Raw genomic sequence first — 18,668 nt, forward strand, 5'->3', positions numbered from 1 at the left:
AACGAATCTGCAGCGGATTGGTGACCTTTGGAAAACGCCGACCATTAAAGAGCCAAGAAAAAGTCCACGTGGGATAAACCCCTTTGAGTCAAACGCCCGAGTACGGGCTAGAGAACCCAGCACATCCAGCCAGAATCCCTATTTCCAGGGTAAAGGAGGGTCTCTAATCTTGCAGCGCCAGTACGCGTCCCTGAAACTGGAGACCCCTGCCCCTCCCCCTATTGTCATGTACAGGGCACCATGGGCGGAGGGGGGAAAACTGGAGGCTGATAGCCACGTCTAGCAGTAAACTCCCTATTAGAAAACAGGTTCATATGCTCTCTCTCTACGTAATTTAGTGTTTTAACCTATAAAATGAGGGTAATAAAAGCCATTCTGCATGCTTTTTTCCCCCTGGTCTGTCACCCTGCCACTCTCAACCACGTGGTGCTATCCATCACATTCTGCTATTTCGATACTTTAGTTGGGCGAAGAAATAAGAAATAGGACAGGGAGGTTGGCAAGGTGTTCCCAGCTTCCCCTCATAAAGCAAGATATATGTGCATGGGGCAGTGGGGCCTTCCTGGGACTAAACTGGGGAGGGGAAGGGGTACCTGGTCTTTTTCCTACACCCACTTCTTGGAGAGCCAAGCCTTGATGTTTTGCCCGCCCTCACAGCAGGCTCACCACCTGTGTTTATTACAAACGATTTAATTGCGTCTTATCCCAATAACTTTACAAATAAAGAACGACATGCCAGTCTGGGGGTGCTGTGCAGTGAGTCACTACAAACTAGCCCAGGCACAGCTTAATGCCGCTGAGAGCCATCTTAGGAGCAGTTCCAGCGATGGCCTCAGCCACGTGGGTAAGAGGGCCACGGAGGAGGAGGGCTGCCAAGTGGAAAGCGTAGCCAGGGGGCCTGGCCTCAGGTCTGTGAAGGTGCTTCAACAGCACGATGATCATTCTCTGTCCGTTGTGTCTCCATGTACTTTCGCATCTTCTCCACCATCCAGGAGGGTAGGACAAAGGATTTCAGCTCCTCTAATTTCAGGTCCAGGCATCCTCTGGAACAGACATTGAGGAGAAAGGTTGAAGTGAGAGGATGTAGGCCCAGGCTCCTACTGGCGGCTACAGTAAGGCAGGGGACTGACCCACTGGTGTTACCTGTAGTCATCACTGGCAGCGAGGTCCCGGATGTCCTCCTCAATGAGGAGGTAAGCCTGGGGCAGGAGCAAAGGAAAGTGATCACCACCTCTGAGTCATTTCAGTCTAAGTCCATGACACCTTATTAAACATCTGCTTAATGTAAGGGCTGGAAGGGAGTGGGGCACAGTTTATAATTTAGTAGGGACATTACGTAGAGAGAGACTGTCTGGGGAACAGTTCCTTGAGACAATCTTTCATTCACATAGAAACTTTATGGGTGGGGGAGTGGGGACTGGTGACTAATATATTCATAACTTTCTCTTCTTTTATAAAAGGACCCAGAGGTGGCTAATAAAATGGCAAGAGAGCCAGCCAAATATACACGGAAATAAGAAATCAGGAGGAAGCTATCTGTTAACTCCAGGAACTAAGATCATTTGGTTTTGAACTTCGTTGGCAGAGGGGAAAACTTGAGAAACCGCACTGCTGTGTCGTACCTGGCTGCCTCATTCTGGGCCCTGCAGAACTGTTTTGGTACAATGCCATGGTCTGCAGTAGGCGAGGGGCCTCTTGTGAGCTTACCATACAGGGGGTTTTGTTCATGCCATGAGAAAGTCTTCTGTGGGAAACATTCTTTTCGGTCTTAGGGTCAGGAATAACTGTGTGTCCCTTGAGTTATTTGACTGTCTTCACTTAAGGGCACTGCGACCTACGTAACAGACCAGGTGTCCTCAAGAGGGGCCTAGATCTGAATATATGAAAACCTAGAAATGCACTGGTCTCCCAGGTCAGCAATTAAAATTTTTTAAAAAAACTAGTCTTGCTCATGGCTTAGTTTTAGATCCTGTCTTTCCTTCCCCTCCATTTCTTATTTACGTTACGTTGCATTTTATGTATCAATGGTAAGCTCCCTGAAATCTATCTTGAAACGGGATATAGTAGTAAAAGAAAATAAAAACTAGCTTTCAGTACCAGAAACGAGTGGCATACTGGTTTGCAAGGCCATTAGATTCTCATAGGAGCAGTGCCAGCAGTGGGACTGAGTGAGTCCCCAGGTCGGGGACACTCCATGTGATGGACAAAGCCCTCCATGCTAGTTTTAGAACTCATGCAATGGTGATTTTCCTAAGGTTGTTGCTGGATAAGGTTGTTGCTGGAGGTGGTTCTGGAAGGGGCTGCCAGGTGTGGCAAGCAATTTCACCCCTGCTGACAAGGGGTGCTGCTTGGAAAGCTGTGTTGAGAAAAGGTTTTATTACTGTCTGGTGAGTGTTGTGATTGATGAGTGAAATCTGTCAATGGGCACGTGAGGGAAAAGTAGTATTAATAAGTGTGACTTGTACCTGCCATTCCTTTGCACAACTAATATAATCTCGCTATGAGGGGTGAGGTGGGGAGGTACTGAGGGGCAGTGTGGGAGACTTTGGCACAGTGAGGGGAACCTGGGGATTACAGCCTGCTGTCCGGCATGAAGGAATGGGTCCTCTCTAATCCTTACACGTCTCCTTCCCACACTTGTCAGCCTCTGAGAGTCTCTCGGATGTGGAGGTAAGCTGCTACCAGTAGCCAGAACCCTGGGCCCTGGGCTGGGTGGGCCTGTGGCAGCAGCACTTAGGAACAATGCTTACCATCTTCCCCCCTGTTGCCCGCATGTGATGCTGCTCGGCCAGCCAGTGCTTGTCCTGGGGGTCAGCTGCATACTGTGAGGGATGAAGTCACAGGGGAGACATTAGCCTGGTGTGAGGGGCTTTTCTCATTTGGTCCCAGAGCATACTCTTGGCCCTTGAACAGTTCTTACCAACAAGACGCTGTCCTCGCCTAGTGGACAGACTGGGCTCGCGGACCTCTTCAGAGCAAACACAGCCGAGCCCAGTGGACAAGGGCATAGGGCCCAATTCCCAGAGATTCTTTTCACATCTGATCCCCACTCCCTTCCTTTCTCAAAACACAGCATCTCTGGCAATGGTTCAGACTGGTGACCGTTATTTTAGAGCTCTACTCCTCTTTGAAAAATGATCTGAGGTAGCTTACAACACATGTGACTATTATGGTGACATCTTTTCTAATACAAAAATCAAGACACTTCTGCTCTGGGGAAGGAAGGATAGCATCATGATTAAGAACATGGTTTTAGAATTAGGCAAAAAAGGTATAAAGTCTGGTTTTTGCCACTTATTAGATGGTGTAAACTTGGGCAATCATTTTCTTGAGACTCGGTTTCTTCCTTTGTAAAACTGAGAGTATTAATACTTATCTTAAATGAAGTTTACACTTAAAACTAATAAAATAATATTGAATATCAAAAAAAGAATAAATGAAAAGTGCATAAAAAGTGCTAAATATAGTATCTGACATGTAATAAGTATTCAATAAAGGTAGGTTTTATAAAATAGGCAGAACATTTGACATGGAGATCAGGTTGGGAAATCTATATGGTCACTATCTTTGAGTTTAAATATTTCACTTCCCATGTAATGTAAATGCCAGTGAAAACTTGAAAAGTGCACTTTCTGATCCAACAATCCCATCTCCAGGGATTTACCCTTCAGAGTCACTCACACAAGGATATTTATTTGGTGCAGCATTGTTTATAATAGCAAAACCGTTGAAAAAAACTTAAATATCCATTAATAAAATATTCCATAATATCTATTCTATGAATTCTATATGGCTGTTAAAAATAGAATGAGGGAGACTTAATTTAATAACATGGACAAATCTCTAAGATATTATCCACTAAATTTACAGTGGTCAGCACATTTTTTTTCTGTAAAGTGCCCATTCATAAATAGTTTAGGTTTTGCCAGCCACATACGGCCTTGTACATCTCTGTCACATACTATTCTTCTTTTTTAAAATTTTATATCACCCTTTAAACATGGAAAAACCTTTCAAAAATGTAAATGCTGGATTTGGCCCAGAGGCCATAGTTTGCCCTGCATTAGAATATAAACTCTATGAGGGCAAGTAGTTCTGTGTGCCTGGTTTGTTCACTGCTGTGTCTCTAGTACTTTGAAAATGCTCAGCACTCAATAAATATTTGTTCAAAGAATGAATGAATTTCAGGGTGAAAAAAATAAAATCACAGAACAACATGTATAGTATGAGTTCGATAACATTAAATATCACTAAAGGACAAGGACACACACACGGAGGGCCTGAAGAATGCTACCATGTTGTCTGCCAATGGTGACCTCTTGGGGAGGAGAGTCAGAGACAGGGAGAAAGGGAGCTTTGTGTTTTGTTCCCTATTAACTTCTGTGTATTGTCTGAATATTGTTATAACCAGAATGGCTTCATATGTTATTTCTATAATTGAAAAAAGAAACAAATTTGAATAATGCCTTTCTTTAGAAGGACAGAAAAATGGGCAAAAGATATAGTAGGCGGTTTACAGAAGAAATACAAACAGACTGTAAATGAATGAAAAAGTGCTTATCATCATTACTAGAGAACTAAAACAACAAGCATTTCCTCTTCACTTATTAGACTGGAAAGATGAAAATGAGAGAGAGTATCCGCTGGTAATGACAGTGTGGGTTGGAAGTTTATTACAAATGGTGGGTTTAAGAACTGCGAATGTATGCTGGTAATAATGATAAACATTTACTAAGCCCTTGCAAGGTGCCAGGCACTGTGCTGGGTGCTCAATTGCACTCTCTCAATTCTACCAACTCTACGAGGTTGCTCTGTATCACTCCCATTTTATAGTTGACAAAACAGATCAGAAATGTGGAGCCACTTGCCCAAGGTCACACAGCTAGTAAGTAATGGAACCAGGACTGAAACCATACTCTTAAACACTGTGCCACAGGAATTCCAAGTAGGTTCAAGAACTATCCATTTGGAGAATGATGCAAGTGGCTCTTAGAAGACATGGATTTTAAAGAATCGTCAGGCAGAGATAAGGGTGGGGGAGGAAGGTCGTCTAGGGAAAGAGGAATTGCAGGAGTGAAGACACTGAGAGAAGCAGCAAGTAGGCAACTTGCCTAGGTGTTAAGAATCCCAAAATAAGACTGAAAAACTAGGGGAAGCAGGTCTGCCCTTCGAAGAACTTGAACTTGCACAGAATGTAGTAACTAGAGCCCATGATTCTGGGACCACAGAGGGGCTATGTAGTTCTGCAAGGGGCACCAAGCCTTATGAACAGGTGCAAAAAAAAAAAAATGTGTACATGCATACTACTTTTTTTCTAATATGTTTGGGTGCTTTTCTGACTGATAAAATACAAATTCATTTAAGAGGGTGAGTGAATTCATGATTTCCGCCCATCCATTGTTTCCTCAAACAGTGGAAATCAAAGCACAGCTGCTCTCAGGAGGGGAGTCCCCTCTTTGAAAAGGGTTAGAACCACTGCTTGCTCCAATCTCTTCATACGTAGTGGAATAAGGTTATGATTAAGAGCTCAGGCTTGGCTAAGGCAGACCCAGACTTGAATCCTGACTCACTAATCACTACCGATTAACTCTGAGCCAGTCACTTAGCCTTTCTCAACCACTGTTTGTTTTTTTTTTTTTCAAAGCTTGTAAAATGAGCATGATAATACCTATCTTAAAGGACAGTTCCATGAAATAATGTAAGTGCAGCACCTAAAACTGTGTTTGGTACACAATGAGCATACAAGGAAAGTAGCTATTAGTATTGAGGCACAGAGGTGTTGAGTAAATTACAAAAGGTTAAGGTCAAAGCCAGATGTCCTCACTCCCAGACCAATGTCTGACCCAAGCTCCTGTGTGCCATTTACTCCACTGCAACGGCCTGCCTAACTCCCAGCACTCACCTACCTTAAAGAGGTGTGGGTGCTTGATGTAGATTCTCCCTCTGGTGCCCCCCATCCCCAGGGCCCTGAAAAACAACAGATGAGAGAGAGGTAAGGATTCTAGCACTTCCTGTCGTAGTGGTGGATGCTCCCGAGCTTTCCCCTCCCGCAGCGCCAAAGCTCTTAGACTTACTTGTTGGCTCGAGATCCCAACACAAAGGTGGTAGATTCATTCAGCCGAGCTGGGTCCCACTATGCAAAACACAGAGAGGCTGGTGAAGGGGTAGTTTACCTGGTGGGCACGGCAGAACACTCCTCCCCTGGCCTTCTACCACTACCACCCTTGTCCATTATTCAACACACAGCTGACTCAAGAAACTGAGTACTTAACCATATGCTAGGCCCTGCGCTAGACACTGGGGATAAAGAGATGACTAAGGCAGTTTCTGTTCTCCAGGGGGGCAGACATATGTACAGATAATCATACCATCATGAGATGGGCAATGATACAGGTGAGTGCAGGGTGCGGGGGGTACCAAAGGGAGGGTAACAAGAAGGTTTCCCTGTAGAGGTCATGCCCAAGTTTATCCTGACAGGGTGAGCACGAGTTAGACAGGGTAAACAGGGAGGAAGGAGGGGCAGCACGAGCAAGGGCAGGTGATAGCTGACTTGGCATGTTGGAGAGACTATAAGTAATTCTGCGTTGCTAAGAGAGCGCAAATTAGGGAGTGGTAATTAACGAGGCTGGACAGAGAAGCAGAGAGGGGGCAGAGGCCCCAGTACACCTCATTTAGGGGTTCGCACTTAATTTATTCTGTGGGTAATGGGGAGTCATTGAGGGCCTCTACAGCTCTTTCCTGCAATGTGGCTAATGGATTCAAGGTAGCAGGCTGCCAACAGGGAGGGCAGATTAGAGGTTGTTGTAACAGAGGAGTTTTGAAAAGATGAAGGCCTGAGCGAGGAGAGCAGTAAGGAGGAAGAGGAGGGAACAGCAACTGTGACATATTTAGGAGGAAGAAGCATCCAGGGCTTGACTGGATGCAGGGAGAGGAAGGAAAAAAGAGGCAAAGATGCCCAGAGCATGGAAAAGAAGGTCTCTGAAGAAAGATTTGGATTCCCATTTTGGATATGCTGAGTTTGAAATGCTATGGAAATTCCAGGCTGGGAGGGCCAGCAGACAGTAGGATATACAAGTTTCAAACTAGAGAGGTGTGGGGCGACCAAAGAGGTATGGCAACTTTCGCGTACCCTGGTCCCTGAAACCGTGAGAGTGAATGATTTAGATCATCTAGAGAGAAACTAGGTGGAGAAGTGGGCCAAGGAGAGAATTCTGGGCAACGCCCATTTATATGGGTCATTGCTGAGGAAGAACGTCCAAAAGGCAGAAAGGACGTTTGGAGAGGAACAGAAAGATCCAGGAGCACGCAGGACCACCCGCTTTAAGGGAGTGGAGTTTTAGAAAAGTGTGGTCAGGAGCACTGACTCTGGGTGGTGAACACACAGTGGGATTTATAGATGATGTGTTACAGAACTGTACACCTGAAATCTATGTAATTTCACTAACAATTGTCACCCCAATAAATTAAAAAAAAAAAAAAAGAAAAGAAAAGTGTGGTCACCAGTGTGAAATGAGAGAGGGCCAGTGAGACAAGAGCTGGACCGTTTCCACTGGACACAGCCCCAATCTGGACAGTGGAGATTTACCTACCTTACTGCACTTCCTTTTGCTTTTATTTGAAGCAAAGTATTCTGCTAAAAAGAGCCTGCAAACAGCTGTTCTGGTGTCAGTGAGCCTTGCGTTTGAGACCTGGTATGAGACTCTGAGCAAGTCTCTCGGCCGTAGTACCCACTCAAGTATACTAAGTGTATAAGAGAACGAGAGAAAATAATTTCTGCCCACAAGGGAGCTGGCAGGAAAGGAAGCTCTGCAACTAGAGAAGGTAACAGAATCTATTTCGTAAGGTTGGTACAAAGATTAAATGAGATCGAGAATCCATATAAAGATTTAGGGCAGTGCCTGTGACACGTTAAGTACTGCATAAGCATTCGTGACCACTAGCTTTTACAGGGAGAAGGCTTCAGCAGACTCAAGACCTCTCTTTGTTTTGCCCCTAACTCTGACCTCTATCTGGGCTACTTCAGGGAGGCCAGCCTGGGGGGTAACGGGAGGGGCAAAATGGCCCTGGAATGGCGTGCACACACCCTGTACCACCCCAGCTTTTCCCTGATGAGTCTCCCGGATAGAGGTCCCGGCCACGCTCATAATCATACCTTGGGGCCTTCTCGGCGAATCGGTTCACAGGATTTTGGTTTCCATCTGATTGGAAGGAAAGAAGCAAGGTGAATTCTCCAAGGTCAGGCCTAGGACTGGCAGAAAGCCTGCTGCTGGTGGTGGGAGTTCCTCACATACTCTCATGTTAGCCCTGGGCACACTTCTTCCTGGTAACCCATTGGAGGAGGTACAAAGGGAGAAAAGCGTGGACTAGAGGCCTTCTAGGCCTTCTAGCTCTGATATCACCCAGCCATGTGGGCAAGTCCAAGAGCCTCTCCGAGTTGCAGTTCTCATGCGTCCAAAGGATTTAACAGCAACTGCCCTACCTTCCGATCTTGTGTTAGTGAGGAATGAACTCTCTCAGGCAGGACATCTGTCTAAGGTATGCATTATTATGCCATCTCCTAAGCCAGTGTTCCCACTGCTCTTAAGCAGACCAGTATGGCTTTATCTGCTTCACATGTGGGGCCTCCATGTAAAGTTTCATTTGAAAACGAAAAAAAAGATTCTGTTGCTTCAAAAACCTTAGAAAATGACCATCTTGGAGGCAATGTAGTACAGTCTTGCCCCTTATTAGCTGCGTGAACTTGGACAAGTAATTCTCTGAGTCTGTTTCCCTATCTGCAAAATTAGTAATACCTTCATTAGAGGGTAAGGCTTAGAAGGCAAAGTATGTAAGGTATTCAGACCAGTTATGGCACATTATAAACATTCAGTATATACTAACAATAAAAAAAAAAATCTCTGGCGTTTAATTAAGCTGGGCTTCACTGTTCTGGGCAAAACCAGGATAAAATAACCTCCTCCTGGCTGCCTTCTTGGCCTGCCCTTCAAGGCTGGGTAACTCTCCTCCAAGGTGATGTGTTTAGAGGCTCTGATTGCTCCAGGCACAGAACTCGGCTCGCTTTTCCTCCAGGCCCAACCTCCCCACTCCTCCCTTTGGCTCTGTTGGTCCCTACTCACACCATGCCAGTGGCTGCCCGGTCATTTGCCAGGATGTGTCCAGGAGGCCGTCCCTTCCTCTGCCACAAAGAACAGCTGTCAGAGGCCTGACCCTGTGGAAGCCCCACCCCACCCCATTGGCAAGTCCAGGGTCATTTGGTGGAGATGGTTTTACAAAGTGACCAAATGATGCTTGAGAATGAACAGGGAGAGGGAGTGTTTCCGAGGTTCCTGCCTCTCATGCTAGAAAGGCCCAGGGGTGCATTGAGGAAGCCCACCACCTCCTTCAGGAGCTGCCTGGCCTTCTCTCAGTCAGAACACGTGGAGACAGATTACCTTTTTGGGAACGGGGCTCCCTCGATGGGCACATTCCTCGTCTGCCTGCCGGCCACGCTGCAGGAAAATGAGCGAGTCAGTGGAAGTTCCGGGCCTGGGGGCACAGGTCCCAGGGTTGCAGAAGACAGAGCCTGGGCCACACCCTCCAGCCCCTCCGAGACAGGCCTCAGGAGCCCTCCCAGCATGACGCGACTTGGACCTGGGCGTACAAATGGGTGGTCCATCGAAACTCCCAGCCCCCACAGAGTTCACCTGCTCCCCAGTCTAATCAGTCTCCCCTTTCAATACCCCAAGACACCGTGACTCTGACCTTTATCCCTGGAAGCTCATGGGTCAACCTGGGTATAACTTTTTCTCCATCTGAAAACAGTACTTTAGCCTGAAGGGAAAAGACCAACTGTTAACAGTCACTATTTTGGTGTGTAAGCCTCTCTGCTTCCATTTTTACAGACACAACTCCAGACAGGGTTAAAACTATTTCACAGTCAGCACAAAGGCACTCCATTATATATATATATGTATGTATTTTCCCCTATTTTTTAAAACTTGAGTAATTAAGCACCATTGTTGAAAATTGGAAAATATAAATAAGCAAAAAAAAAAAAAAAATCAAACCTGAAATCTCATACCCACAGAATACTGTTAACATTTCAGTGTAAATTCTTCCTTATTGTTTTCCATGTAAATATATGTTATGTGTTTTTCCTAACTAAATGCTGCTTTTATTTAATGAATATTGCATGCCTGGTATGTAAGTGCTGGGGAGGCAGCAGGAAATAGCAAAAGTAAGGTCCTGTTCTCGTGCAGCTTCTGTTCTGTGGGTCATCTGGATAATAAGCAAATAAATAAACATATAAACAGGGTGACCTAGATCCTGGCAAATGCTCTGAAGAAGAAACCTGCAGGCAGATGTGAGAGAGAATCGCCAGAAGGGAGGGCTACTTGAAGCAGGTGGAAGGAAAGCCTTGCTGAGGAGGTGGCCTCCGAGCTGAGATGTGAAGGAGCCACTGTAAGAAAAGCTGAGAAGCGTGTCAGCAGCAGGGAGGAGCGCAAAAGCCCTAACGTGGGGACAGACGTGGCTCATTTGAAGAAGAAAAAGACGGCCTGGCAAAGTAATCAGCAAGGAGAGAGTGGTACCCAAAGAGTGTGGTGAGGTTGGCAGGGGCCTCGCAGGCCTCGGAAGAGCTGGGTTCACGTGACGTCTCGAAGCAGCACTTCACAGCCCGGAGCACTGCCTCCTGCAAACACTTTTCTACTGGCCCCTGTGGCCACACTTCCCTGGTTTTCCTATTTTTCTGGCCACTCTTTCTAAGTCTTCTTTGTGGGCTCATCCTCCTTAATCTGGTTCTTTTCATTCTATCCTTTCATTAGATATTCTATCTGCTCTCATCTATGCTCATAGCTTCAATGAACGTCTATCAACTGATGACTGTAATTTTTTCTCTTCAGCTGTAGCCTCCCCTTTGAGCTCCAGAATTACACAACAGTCTGCCCTATGTCTATGTGTGGATGTCCCAAATACACTAAGTCCAAAATTAAACGTATGATTTCCTCTTCCAAAAGTTATCCCTTTTCAGTGAAGAGTGCACGAGTCTCAATGAGTAATCATGCACGTCTGTTAATTCATACCTGTCGCCTAACTAGGATGTAAGTTCTATGAGAGCAAGAACTCAGCTTGTTCATTTGTTTGTTCATTTGTTCATTCATTCATTCATTCACTCAATGACTCTATCATCCAACAAACAGTGTACACATATTAAGAGTCATATTCTATGGCTAGGGATACGGCAGTGAACAAGATCGGGCCTCAAGATTTTAGCAGAGGTGGGGGTGGGAGGGAGGTAGAAAAATCAACAAATAAACTATTAATAATTTCAGATTGAAATAAATAGTGGAAATGAACAAGTGAGGTGATAGAAAGTAACTGTAGGAAAGGGAGTAGTGAGATGAGGGCTACTTTAGAAGGAGTGACCAGCGAAGGCTTTCTGATGAGGTGACACGTAAGCTAAATCTGAAAAAAAGGAGGAGCCAGCTATGTAGAGTTAAGGGTAGAGCGTGCCAGGCAGTGAGAACAGCAAGGGCAAGGGGCCTGAGTTGGTGAAGCAGAAAGTAGTCTAATATGGCTAGAATACAGGCAATAGGGGAAGTGGGATGAGATGAAGTTAAAGAAAGAGGCAGGAGCCAGGCCACGCAGGGCTCTGTGGGTCATGGTAAAGCATCAATCAGGGTTTTATTCTGCCTGCAAAGGGAAATCACTGAAGGGTTTTAAAGAGGAGAATGAGACAATCTGATTCATCTTTAAAAAGATGGGTCTGTCTGCTATGAGAATGGATTGGAAGAAGGCAAGAGTACAAGTAGCTCAGGGCTGAGATATACACTTGGGAATCATCAGCAGTTAAATTTTTAGGCCTGAAAGCTACAGGACTAGATGAAATCACCTAGAACGAGAGTGAGCCACAGAAGAGGAGGGGGTCTGAGGACTGAATTCAGGAGTGCACCAACAGTCAGATGTCAGGTAGTCAGAGGTCAGTTAGAGAAGATGAGCTGGCCCAGGAAGCTGAGGGGTAGCGGCCACCAAGGCGGGAGCAAAGTCAAGGCACTGGAGCCAAGAGAAGCATTCCAAGACACAAATGCACCAGGAAGCTAAGCTCTCACTGACAGGTGGGAGTTCGGTCCTGGCAAAGCTGAGATCCAGGCCCTGCTCTTGCTCTTTTCTGCAGCTGTGCCTGAGTAACTAGCCGGCCCACCTTCCAGAAGATGTTACACTCTCATCTCATGATGCCTGATAGGGCTGAACTCAAACCAGCCCTTGTGCCTTTGATTACGAAGGAATTTATGTCTCTGACAACTGATGGTTTCACAGTCAAGCACAGAATCTGGGTGATGCCGACAATTCCTACTAATACTAGCAGCTGACACAGGCAAATAGGTTCACTACTATCTTGGGAATACAGCCATTTATAGACCGGATGTCATGCCTCCTGGATACACCCCGAGAGGCAGGGAGGCAGACAAGGACATGGGCCTAAGCAAGCTACGCTAACTCTTGCTTGTTTTAAGCCACAATTTCTTCATCTATAAATTAGGGATTAAAACATGTATTCTGTGCAGGGTTTCTTTTGAGATGTCAATGCATGAATGCACATGAAAGCATGTATCTCGGGACCTGGCATATAGTAACTACCTCTTTTCCGGTCCAGCAGCAACATCTCCAAGCCCTGTTGGACAGAAGTGGTTTGCGGGGATCCCCCAAAATACCTCTGATGATCAGATCACATTTCTTAGCAGGGCCCCAGGGCTAAACCCCGTGCCTACATCCCCTGTCCCCTTTGTCTCACCTGCTCCAGGCAGCTCCGACAGGCCTCCTGGATCAGCTGCTCTGCGTCCACTTCTTCTCCAACGTTGTCTCGCACATTCAGTGCTGCCTTCTGGAAGAACTAGGATGAAGTACAACAAAGGAAAGGTCAGATGTCCTCCTAATCTGTATCAGCGTGAAGGAAACTGAATATAAAAGAGAAGCTTTCATCCTACCCTTACACAGAAGGGAAAAGTGATTATGAGCAGGACTTTGAGATCAGACAGATTTAGATTCATATCCCAGCCTCGATGTCCCCACTCTCCCCTCATTTAAGGAGGAGAATAATCGTGGAGGTGCCCAAAGGATGGTCATTACAGCATGAATGTGTGAATTGTTTAAAATCAAAGAATAACCTAAATGTCCAGGTACAACTTAAATAAATTAGGGTGTAGCCATATCATGAAGTAATATGCAAACAGTAAAAATCACAATAAAGATGTATAGGAGAATATATTCTTGATGTGAAAGGTATTCATGATATACTGCCAAGTGAAGGAAGCAAGTTATAAAATAGTTTGGCATCGTATCAGCCCATTTATGTAAAATAGCAAAAAGCAAACATAGAGTCTAGGCAAAAGAACTGTAAGAATATGTATTAAAGTAACAGTGGCGATATCATGGATGATTGCTTTCTTTTTTTTTTCTTATCTATATTCTCTAAATTTTATAGTGTATACGCATTACTTTTGCAGACGAAAAACAGAATGCCAGTGAACAGGCCAGGGTTAGTTAGGCAACATCCAGACAGTAGAAAGTCCTGATTGAATCTCACTTTGGCCAATCTGAAAGAAACATCTGTGGGATGGGAGAAGTGAGACCTGGCCAGGGCCCCAGGATATCAGCAGCTTCACTTGGCTGGGAAAAGGGAAGGCAGAAGTTTCCTTCACTGGGTAAGAGGAAGTCCTTGAGCCTGAAAACGCCCAGGGACAAGGTGGTGTGAGCTCCCAAGCCAAGGCAGAGAACACACTCATAACGAGAGTCCAAGTCGTGTCTCTAGATTGGTGTCAGTTCTCTCTGGCATACAGAAAAGTTCTGGAACCTATAACCAGTGCTCCTCCTGTGGGAGACAACTCTGGGATGTATCGTCATTTTCTATTTAGCAAGGTCAAATGCCTTTGTGGTTAACATCGCACCAAGGAGAAGAGTGTGAAAGCATTGAATTAGGGACCTCAAGAGTTGAGGAAGAAAATTCTTCAGGACGAGTTAAATGGAATGAGCCGATGAGTTTGACTTGAAAACAAAAACTAAATTAATACTGGTGTTCAACATTGATTATTGACTAAATGAAAGCTATTTAGAATCATCTAGATACTTTACAAGCAGCCTGTGAGTCAGGCAGTGCAATGAATGTAGAGGGATGAGTGGAAGCTACCTCTGGACCTGTGAATGAGATCCAGTGAAGAATAAGGCATTCTCAAACATTACTGGTAGAAATGCAAAATGGTACAGCCTTTCTGGAGAGAAATTTTCTCAAGGGAAAGGTCTGTTTTCCCTTTTACCCACCAATTCCATCTCTAGGAATTTATCCCCAGAAATGCTCAAAAGTGAACCAAAGATATATATACGCACAAAGTGTTCAATGTAGCATTGTCTGTAATGCAGAAAAACTGGAAACCACGTGAATGTTCTAGGAACTAGCTCATTAAATTATGATACAACCGTACAACAGACCACTCTGCAGTTCTTACTATGCAGAACAGTGGATGGAGATTAACAGTCACTGTTAACAGTTTGGTATCTCTGGGAAGTGAGTTTCAGTGACTTTGGGTTTTTACTTTTAAAAATATGTGTATGATTTTTTCCCCCGATATATCTTATGAAAAATTTCAAACATATAGAGAAATGAAAAGAAGTACTCAATGAATATCTAATACCCACCTAGAGTCTATACTTGATACTGTGTTATATTTGCTGTCACATGTCCATTTATCCATCCTTTTATCCACCCATTAATCTATTTTATAAACTATATTAACATTTTTTTTAAAGGAGCATACATTCAGTAATTGCAGAAATAAATCAATAAAGATTAACAATGTCTTAGATTAGATCAGCTACATCTAGAAGTTATTAGTGTAAACATTCTTTTTTTTTAAAGGTGGGCACAGCTCACAGTGGCCCATGCGGGGATTGAATTGGCAACTTTGGTGTTATTAGCACCACGCTCTAACCAACTGAGCTAACCGGCCACCCCATCATAAACATTTTTAAGAAAATGGGTAGCTGAGATTTGGGAATGTTGTCAAAGGGATCAGACAAGGTCAATCAAGAGTATGAACTTATTAAAGTTGTGATGTAATCAATTAATTTGTACCTCGTCTGAAAACAAGTGTGATAAGGAGGTATCTTCACAAGCCATAATGAGGGGAACTCAGAGCCACACATTGTATTTATTCAGCATGTGTCCAGGGGAGAAGGTTCCTGAATCATGGTATCCACTATTGGGATAAGCAATGAGAAAAAGGCTTTGGAGGCAGGCAATCTCAGATTGAATCCTGGCCTAGCCTTTTCCTAGTGGCTTACCTTCTTAACTTCTGCATGTGCAAATGTGTGGAGGCATGAGGATACATGGTGCATTCTGGGACATAAGAGAATTAGGGATAGAAAGTACAGGGTATAAAGAGGTATGTGGCTAGGGTCTGATCACAGTGAGCCATATATGCAGTGTTAAGGAATTTGGATTTCACTCAGAAGACAATGGAAAGCCATTGAGGGATTTTAAACAGGGGAATGATACCATTAGATTTGTGTTTTAGGGATCACTGGCAGCTGTATGGAAGGTAGGTTGAGAGAGGGAAAGAAGAGAGGCAGTCAGGGATTATCGTAGAAGCCTAGGTGAGAAATGAAATACTGAACCGAGACAAGCAAGAAGACGGGCCGCCTGACCATCATGTGGTGGAATGTACAGGACTCCACAAACGCGTAAGAAGATGGACAGGGCAGCGCACTTAGTTTCTGGTTTCTCAGTAGATAGTGGTCCCATTCGAACGTAACACGTCCAAAACTGATTTCCCCTCTTCCTCATGGCAAGTCAATGGCAACTCTATTTCTTAGCTGCCCAGGGCAAATGAGTTGGGAGTCATTTACTTCTTTTTCTTTCACGTTGCACATCCCAATCATTGGCAACTCCTGTTGCTACCTTTAAAGTACATATAGAATCTGACTCCCAAGATCTTCACCGCTAACACCCAAGCCACTGTCATCTCAAGCCTCCTACATGGTCCTCCTACAGTCTATTCTCTATACAACGGTCAGAGTGACTCTTTAAGAAGGTTCAGATCATGTGCTCTGCTCAAAACTCTCCAAGAGCTGCTATTGTACTCGTAATAAAACCCAAAGTCCTTCCCGTGGCTTCAAAGGTTCTGCATGAACCGGGCCTGTTTCGTCTCTGATCACCTCTCCTCCTACTCTCCTCTGGCCCAGTCCACTCCAGCCACACTGGCCACCTGGTAGCTTTGAATGTGCCAAGGACACTCCTGCCTCAGGGCCTTGGCCCTTGTTCCTCCACCGGGACTGCTCTTGCCCCAAGTAAGTATCTGATTATCAGCTTCTTTTCTTCACTTTATTCAGGTCTCTGCTCAAATGTCCTCTTTTCAGAGGGCTGTCCCAGCCACAATCTATCAAAATCACCCCCCTTGCTCCGCATTGGACACTCTCTTCCCCTCCTCTCTGGCATTCCCTAACGAAGTACATGTTTGTTTAAAGAGGACAAAGACATTGTCCGTTTGTTCACTGCTACATCCCAGGGCCTAGAAGAGTGTCTGCCATTATGGGAGGTGCTCAGTAGACACTTCTTGAATGAATGAACAAGCACAAGAGGAGGAGGTTTAGGAAGAAAACCGAAGAGTTCAGTTCAGAATATTCTGGGTTTGAAGTATCCATGGAGCATTGAGGTAGAACCACGTAGAAGTTTATAGTGCTAGAAAATAATTTTAAGTAATAACAATGGTGACGTTATTCAACAAGTAATCAAAACATTGGTTATTTTCCAACCACAGATCTGAGCACATTACACTTATGGCATTTCGTCCTCACAATGGCTTTGCAAAAGAGGTACTCAAATTACGCCCCCAGAGGGAAATAAGTGCTTGGGGGTTCAGAATCGGAAAACTTTAGATATCTGTGTGTACTCGAGCAAGCCTGGGAGATTGCGATGCAGTAAACGATTGTCCATGACTCTTTTTCCCTGTTAACGTTTTCTCTTTGTGTCCTTCTCACCTTCATGTACTTGTTGAAGACAGTCTGGATGTCCTCATTGATGCTAGGCTGCAGGACAGCTCGGAGGAGGTCCATGGAGATGGCAGGATCTGTGAAACTGCATTCAGGGGGGAGACAGTCAGGCGACATGGCCCAAATATGTCCTTTCCTAGTCTGCCCAGCCTTTAATGACAATAATATACAGCTTTTTATTTTTAGAGAACTAGCTATGTGCCCAGGTTGTGTGTAAAGCAGAGATGAATGACTTTATTTCACTCTCCTGTGAAATGGGTACTATTTTTAACACGTTTTGTGAAGTATAACACTTATACAGAAAATTCTATAACTAATTGTTTTAGTGAATATCCACTGAATCACTACTCAGTGCAAATAATATAATCAGCATCTTAAAGGCCCATCTCGTGCTCTCCTTTCCTTTTGATTATTTGATGATAATATTTTATTATTTATTATTCATTATTACCCTATTGCCACAGGATAATAGAACCCTGTGGGTACTACTAGCCACACTTTTTTCTCAACTTCCACGCTACCCTGTCTCTTTAGAGCCCTCAAACACAGAGCCACGAGTGTTAGGATCTTAGGCATTGTTTAATCCACCTATCCCCCCTCATTTTGTACATGAGTTCAGAGGGGGAAGTGACTTGCTCAAGGTCACACAGTTACAGAATCTGAGTCTCCTCTTTCCTAGTCCAGTGCTCTTTCTACTGGCTGATGATTTCTTCTCAGCCCTGTGCAACGGGGATCCCCCAAGCTGCCTTTGCAGCCGGTGCCTGGGAGGGAAGTCCCACCCAGGGTCAGCCTTACCTTGTTGTCATCTGTGAGCGGCGGCCCCTTCGCTGCACCTGCCGGTGCTTTATCATTATGTTCCAAGGGTTCTGTGGGGACCAAGGGAGCAGATGTCACCGAGGTCTGTGACACTGGGGTGGAGGTGGACGGTAGGGTATGAAGTTAAACCTAGACAGCCCTGCTTCTCAGGTGCTTTCACCACCTCTCCCACCTGGGGGTCTGGGGAAGGGCAGCGGTTGGAAGCCCCTGCAGGGGAAGAGAAACTCAGGGAAAGTTTCCTGCCTCAAAAATCCCAACTCCACCTTTTCAGGAACGGCTGGAAGAAGGGAACCAGTGTTCACCGAGGGCTTCCTCTGTGACAGATGACGCCCTGGGCGCTTTACCTGCAGTTATAACCCGTCCCAACCACCTTAGGAGGCAGGCACTAATCTCCGTTTTACAGCAGAAGAACTGGGCTTCAGGGGCTTGGCAGGACTGGCCCACGTCACCTAACCAGGAGGGCGGCACCTAGGATTTGAATCCAGGTCTTCCGACTGTGAAAACGCCAGCCCTCTCGGCAGCGCCAGCTGCCGCGTTCTCCCGTCCGCGGGCCGGGGTCCCGGGAGCCCGAGGCCCTGCGGCCCGAGCGCAGGCCTGGCCCGGCCTCTCCAGGGGCGCCCTCACCGTGAGAACCAGCTGACCCGCTGCGCCCGCGTCTCCCCGCTCGGGGCCGCCCCGCTCTGCCCCGCCGGGTCCCCGCGGCTGCTCGGCGTCGCCAGTCGCCCCCATGGCGTCCCTGCCCCTGACAACTTCAGCTCGGCTCTGCCACCGGCCGGAAAGTGGCTGTGTGACGTCACTGGAGCGCGTCGGCCGCGGACCCGGAAGCTCGACGA

General features: G+C 45.6%; 1 protein-coding gene across 2 annotated transcripts; it reads right to left on the reverse strand.

Annotated features, from left to right (window-relative positions):
• Window positions 1–635: 635 nt before the first annotated feature.
• DNTTIP1 (deoxynucleotidyltransferase terminal interacting protein 1) lies at window positions 636–18,621 on the reverse strand. 2 transcript variants are annotated; one of them, XM_081033555.1, is made up of 13 exons: window positions 18,460–18,621; window positions 17,815–17,885; window positions 17,008–17,104; window positions 12,770–12,868; window positions 9,742–9,810; window positions 9,432–9,488; window positions 9,117–9,175; window positions 8,153–8,198; window positions 6,075–6,133; window positions 5,907–5,967; window positions 2,751–2,822; window positions 1,144–1,199; window positions 636–1,043 (listed from the first exon to the last, which is right to left on the reverse strand). In XM_081033555.1, the coding sequence occupies exons 1-13, from the start codon at window positions 18,562–18,564 to the stop codon at window positions 905–907; spliced, it is 990 nt and encodes a 329-aa protein (XP_080889681.1). In that variant the 5' UTR covers window positions 18,565–18,621; the 3' UTR covers window positions 636–904. The 2 variants fall into 2 exon arrangements, with proteins under 2 accessions (XP_080889681.1, XP_080889682.1); XM_081033556.1 differs by lacking the exon at window positions 9,742–9,810.
• Window positions 18,622–18,668: the final 47 nt, after the last annotated feature.

This window comes from Rhinolophus hipposideros (assembly GCF_964194185.1).
Source record: "Rhinolophus hipposideros genome assembly, chromosome: 22".
In the NCBI taxonomy this organism is placed as follows: Eukaryota; Metazoa; Chordata; class Mammalia; order Chiroptera; family Rhinolophidae; genus Rhinolophus; species Rhinolophus hipposideros.